A 6,683-nucleotide genomic window follows, 5' to 3' on the forward strand; every position below is an offset into this window, starting at 1 on the left:
CTTCAAATCGTGACTTCTTTTACTTTTCGTCCGTGACCAAAGACAAACTTTGTATCGAGCTCCATTTTCTCGTTCATTTTGTACAAATTTAGCGAGTCATGTACTTCTTGCAACTGTTGTCGGAACCTCACAAGACTATTTTTGTTCTGACATAGGCGGGAGTCTTTGAAACACTATCTGCTCAGGAGGAGACATTGATTATTGCAAAGGGCTCCGACTTTGAGCATGCCTATGAAATGTGTAACAGAATTCGAATCCATGATCGCGACTTTCACAAAACATGGGCTTATGCTTCTAACTTGTCAGACTTGCCACCACCGCCAGTGTGCGCCATCACATCCTCGTCACTAACATAGTTTCTCCAATACCAGTGTTGCCTCCACAATAAATTTACTTCTTCTATCGGAACCTGTTTGGTTTCCGGTAGAAAGAAGTAGACGAAGCTCGTCATAATGAGTATCAGTCCCGCAAAGAGCAAGAAAATTCCATATTTTAGATGACAGAGCGCGACCAGGAAGCACTGAGCCACCAAGGCGGTGAAGATCATGTTAACACAGACGACAATGCTTTGACCGGCTGATCTCGTTTCAAGTGGGAAGAGCTCACTGGGTACTAGCCAACCTAGTGGACCCCATGACCTTCCATAGGCTAACACAAACAAGCAGATCATTAGCACCAGGAAGTAACTTACTCCTGCTGGTATTTGTCCCGACGCATTTCCAAAATATACTCCCAGAGTAACTCCAACAGCTATCTGAAAATTAGAAAGCAAGTTCAGTGGATTAATAAGGTCTAGACCTATCAAAATTCGACCCGACCCGAAAACCCGACCCGCCCGACCCGTTTTTAGGGTTACAAACCCGGTTTTTCGACCCGCGACCCGTTTGACCCGAACCCGAAATGACCCGTTATTTTAGGGTCGAGACCCGACCCAAACGGGTCGACCCGTTGGGTTAAGGGAAAATCATGAATTTTATTAAAAATATTAATATTTATATATTATATTTGAAAAATTATTTTTTATTACTTAAAATTAAAAATTCAACCAAAAAGTCAATTTTAAATTACTTTTCTAATATTTAATAATAAAATAATTATTAAAAAAACTTTATTTTAATAATTATATCAATATAGTTATTGTATATGATGAATATGATTAAAATAATAATTTTAAATATATTTACTTTTTAAAAAAATATTTTTTAAATTTAAAAAATCGTTTAAAAAAGACGTTAAAAATTATTTCTTGACCCGTATTCTGACTCTAACCCGACCTGTGGCCCGTATTACCCGACCCGTATCTAACTCGGCCCGTATTCTGACCCAACCCGTTTTCTGACCCGACCCGTATGACCCGACCCGCCCGACCCGTTTGACGGGTCTAATAAGGTCAGTTTTGTCAGGTCAGTTTTTCAGTTCCGATTGTTAGCATATTCAATCAGGTCAGTTTTGTCAGGTCTACTAAAACGTACACAGGCTTACGCCCTACTTCACAATGCAAGAAGAACCGAGAGTTTCTGATTTTACCATTTCCACCAACATTTCAATCCCAGCTTCAATATAAAACGCCCTCCTACCGAACTTATCAACCAAAGACATGGAAATCAACGCAGCGATAACAAGAGCTCCGTTAGTGATAGTTGATGAATACAACGAAGCATTGGTCGTAAACCCTAAACTCTGAAAGAACACAGGTGCATAGAACAAAATGGAGTTCATTCCTGTCAACTGTTGAAAAGCTGGAAGAGCCAAAGCTCCGATTATCAACTGAGGACGGTTTTTTCTCTCAAGAAGGTTTCGGAAAGGATGTTTAATAGCCCTTGCAGCTTCACTTGCATCGACTAAATCAGCAAACTCGGCCTCAACGTCTGATGTTCCTCGTACTTTTTCAAGCACTTTCCTCCCTTCTTCGACCCTGCCTTGTTCTACAAGGCTGTTGGGGGTCTCCGGTAAGAACAGACCCCCAACAAACATTAGACTTGCTGGAAGGCAAGCTAACCCGACAGAGATTCTCCATCCGTATGGATGGAGCTTCTCTGTTCCGTAGTTGATGAAATTTGCTACTAGTATTCCTAGACATGTTGTTAGTTGGAAGAGTTGGTTTACTGCTCCTCGGATTGGGGCCGGGGCCATTTCGGAAAGGTATAGAGGAACTGCCTATAACATTGTACAAAATAAAAAGGAAGGAAATTAATCCATGTTGTCACTATAACAGGTATTAGCTAGGGGTGTTCACTCGGTGGTCCGGACCAGAGACTAGACCGAACGGACCATTTGGTCCGGACCAGATCGGACCGAATTTTATTTGGTCCGGTCCACCTATTTACTCCACTTTGGTCTTCGGTCCGGTCCTGAAGCAAACCAAATGGACCACGGACCGGACCATGGACCGAACTTATATGAGAAAATAATCTTTAAAATTGTAACATTATTGATTTTATTTTCTACTTTGTTCACACGTATTGTAAGATGTGTAATTATGTACTCAAATCTAGTAAGAAGAAAATGTTGCTTATTTTTATCGTTATGAACTTTTCAAGTTATAATTTATATGTTAAACTATGTCAATGACAATCATATTTGGTCCACTTTGATCCATTCGGTCCAGTCCGGTTCGGTCCACACGTTTTTCTGGTCCAGATTAGACCGGACCAATATTAATGTCCTCGGTCCACCTTTTAGCCCTTATTTGGTCTTCGGTCCAAAGAGTTTGGTCTGGTCCGCTCCGGTCCCGGGCCAATGAACACCCCCTAACAGGTATACTGGCTGAAAAATTCTTAGGTTCTCCAGGAGGACCATTAATGTGTCCTGCCTAACCAATAAGAAGCCCCGATGTTAATATTTTCCTTATATTTACCTTTATATTTATAGCTCTTATAGGGATGAAGCTTTGTTATTGGTTATGAAGGACACATTAATGGTCCTCCTGAAAGACCTAAGAATCGGCAAAGCTGATCCTATCTGAATGACTCGATTCAAATATGTTAAGACATTCGGAAAATGAATGCATTGGATCGCGGGTTATGAGGCTTACTTGATTGCCAAATCCAATGCCAAAACCAAGGAAAACTCTTCCAATGATAAGCATGGCAACATTTTTGGCGAAAGCATTGATAATACCTCCTACAAAGAAACTTGCACCACCAACTAAGATACTTGCTCGTCTTCCCTTGGTTCGAGTCACAACTGAAGCTCCAAATGTCGATACTAGAGCCGCGTAGTATAGGGATGATGTGAATAGGGTTAGTAGTTGATCGTCGTATTTACAGTAATCTGTCTCTAGCAAGTGTGCATGCTTCCTTTCAAATACCTTAGGGAAGAATTCTTTCAAGAAATCGTCCATGGATGTCACTCCTCCTGCAACATGTTTGTTAGATGAGTGAGTGTCATACGTACCACATAATCATAGTCGTCTTAACAAGACAAAAGCACGGTACTTATTACGATGAAGGTTTGAATAACTTTGAATTCCCTTCACGTATATTGTATTGCCCTTGTAATTCATTTAACACCACAAGAAATAAATTGACTGTCATTAGTAACCTAGTCGAAATTCGTAATTTAGGCTCAGTCAATTATAAAAATACAATAGTGTAACAGGTAGGAGGTTGTTCTATCTTAACCAGAGTTCCCATGTTCGAGCTCTGGAAATACAGTAGTGTTAAAAGTTAAAACTCACAAAGTTTTGCTACCCTAGCGATCCTAGGAGACTCGAATTCATCTATGTCACTCATATTGTGAAGTACTTTTGTCTCTCAATTATGGAGGGTTAGTACATATAACTAAGAGACATTACCTTTTACTAACATCTATCCTATTTTAATTTAACGGTAAGTTTCTCTTAAGACGACAATATCCATCTTAACATGAAAACAGGTTAAACATACCCCACTTGTATAAATAGGATAAACTTTTTATTAATCCGTAAACATGCTCCTTTTGTCTCATTTTCCATAAATTGGTGAACATTGCAAATGTGCTAACAATAATGGATTCACAATTTAAACTCTTTCAACAAATTTTCAACCCATGGTCGAGGGCTCGCGCGAGGCCACCTCTCTGAACCCCCTTATGGCCTTACCTCGCCGTAGACAAGAGACCATAGTCCTTATATTACACATTATTCGACAAATAAATGTATATCATTACAAAAGTTGTTCTAGTTACTCCAAAAATCTACACAGATTTATATATAACGAGCCACAATAAAAGGAAATAAACTAAAGCGAAACTAAAATGACCTGTACTTTAGGATTTCTCTACCCATTTTCTTAACACACGGATTTTTTACTTTAAGAAAATTTAAATAAAAATTAAAATTCTTCATTTGCTTCGTTTATTATATAACTGAAGGTATAGTAGTATTTGTGAGACGAGCTGACCTACTACCCCTTAGTTCCGCTAGTGCCTTAACTAACAAAAGAAGATCCATTAAGAAAGCCATAAAAATGGTGGAAAAGAAGAAAGACATACCAGAAACACCAAGATCATAACCAAAGAGAGATCCACCACTTGCCGCGACGACACAAGCAAAGATGAAGTAAGGTGTGATCTTATATTTATACATAGCAGCCCTTCCTGCTGGAACATTACTTGTAAATCCTCCTCCTGCCATTTCTTAACAAAACTTAACCTAATATTTCTAACCTTTTCAAAACTACAACCTTACAACTTTTTAACTATTCACTTCATGCAATAAAATTAGCTCCTTTTATCAATCTTTACATATATCACTCTTACTTCACCATATATAAATACGTGTATCGTGACAGATACAGATATCTACAATAAGCTTATAAATTCGCTAGCTAGTGATATACCAATAAACTAGAAAAATTGAGATTTTGAACAAATATAAAATTAATTGTATTGTTTCAACAAAACATTTACTTTAATTTGATATATAGTGAGAAATAATTTAAATTTTTTTTTTTTTAAGTTTGAGTGTTTTATGTTTCATGGACAAGGTGTTTGTATTTTATATGGGGGTCACTTAAAGTGAATGACTATAAAGAGAGTGAGAAAAATTGGGAAGAACACTTGGTAGAGTTGTGCTTTACTCACAATAGACATTGATTAATGATATTATTAACCATCTAGGTCCTATAATATCGTACATTAATTAGTCAATGTTTTATATTTTTTGGGTTATTAATTATGATTTTGATCTAATTTTTTTTGTTTTGCATATAAAGTTCTAAATCTTTTTTAGAGTTAATAATATAGTTAAGTAATTTAATTTATGTTGGCTAAGTTGCGTTTTTCAGTAAGGTGAACATCTTGCATGAAATTATCTTATATTAATCCGAAATTTTAAATACACCCTCCGTCTCGATCATTTGTTTACCTATTTCATATTTAAGGGTCTTATATATTTGTTAGCCTTTTCATATCGGGAATGTTTTTAAATGATAATTTGACCATCCACTTAACATTCGATGACAAAATCCACAAATGTGATTTCACTAATTCCACTTTAATAACGTGAATTCTGATCTACTTTTCAGTTTACCTATATCATATTTAAGGGTCTTATATATTTGTTAGCCTTTTCATATTGGGAATGTTTTTAAATGATAATTTCTTAACATTCGATAACAAAATCCACAAATGTGATTTCACTAATTCCACTTTAATAACGTGAATTTTGATCTACTTTCCAGTTTGATGACCTAAAAATTAAAAAAATTCTATTCTTAATGGCACGGGATATAACATACTCCCTCTACCTTATCCATTTGTTTATTTTTATAAAAGTATTTTAATTAAAGATAAACAAATAATTAGAATCTAAAGAATGTATTGAAAATATAATTTAAAAAATATCTTAAAAGATTAATTCTCACACAAAGTAACCAAAAAGAATATACGGAGTAGTTTGCAAGGCTTGTTTCCATATGCCAAGAGTAACACATATCCCACATCGACAAAGTAACACAAAAATCTCATATTTATAAGCAGCGCACATGCATTCTCATTCGCCGAGCTGAGTAACGCAAGCTTGTAACTCATGTGGGGGCATCAATGTTGTGGAACTGGGTTCATTGCCATTCGGTAGGACTAATGGCATGCGTCCAACTGGCCTGCCCGTTCCAAACTGAGAGTTGGGCCGTTTGGTTTGGGCGTAGGCCTGGATCTAACGGTCCCTAGAGCGGAGGGCAATGCGTGAGGCTGGTTTCACAGAGCAGCGAATACCTCCCGCTCTCGGCAGTGGAAGGATAACGGGTCGGTGCAGCCTTGGCCCATTATTGCCTTGTGGCCTGATCTCCATGAACCACCACTTTTTTTAATTCTTTTTTTTACCACAAATTTATTTTATCATCATGACATTTTTTTATTTTTTTACCACAAATTTATTTAGTATTTTACCTTCATCGTTATAATTCATGGACATTTTAGGCTCGGTTCTTTTAGATTTAATTTCAGTTCAACTTTTCTCTTCACAAATCAACTTTTTTACTTCGGTTCAACAAACTTTTCTCTTTTAGATTTAATTTCAATTCATAAAACAATCCAAATAAAAACAATTCCCTAAAAATATCAAATGTAATTCAACAAACATGACTTACCCAGCTGTCATTCTATCAAAGTTTACTAACATCAGGTTATCTCGAGAATCGATTTATTTTCGGGTTTAGTTAATAATTCAGATCAGATCATTTTAAGTGCAAATAACCAAAATA

At 36.6% G+C, this 6,683-nt stretch overlaps 1 protein-coding gene across 1 annotated transcript; it reads right to left on the bottom strand.

The window, feature by feature from the left end:
* On the bottom strand, nt 1–4,964 carry LOC141597284 (sugar transport protein 14-like). The gene is made up of 4 exons (XM_074417681.1): nt 4,474–4,964; nt 3,035–3,357; nt 1,528–2,157; nt 1–754 (listed from the first exon to the last, which is right to left on the bottom strand). Exons 1-4 carry the CDS (start codon nt 4,613–4,615, stop codon nt 287–289), a joined length of 1,563 nt encoding a protein of 520 aa, XP_074273782.1. The 5' UTR covers nt 4,616–4,964; the 3' UTR covers nt 1–286.
* Nucleotides 4,965–6,683: the final 1,719 nt, after the last annotated feature.

The sequence above is a fragment of the Silene latifolia genome, chromosome 8, assembly GCF_048544455.1.
Source record: "Silene latifolia isolate original U9 population chromosome 8, ASM4854445v1, whole genome shotgun sequence".
Taxonomy (NCBI): domain Eukaryota; kingdom Viridiplantae; phylum Streptophyta; class Magnoliopsida; order Caryophyllales; family Caryophyllaceae; genus Silene; species Silene latifolia.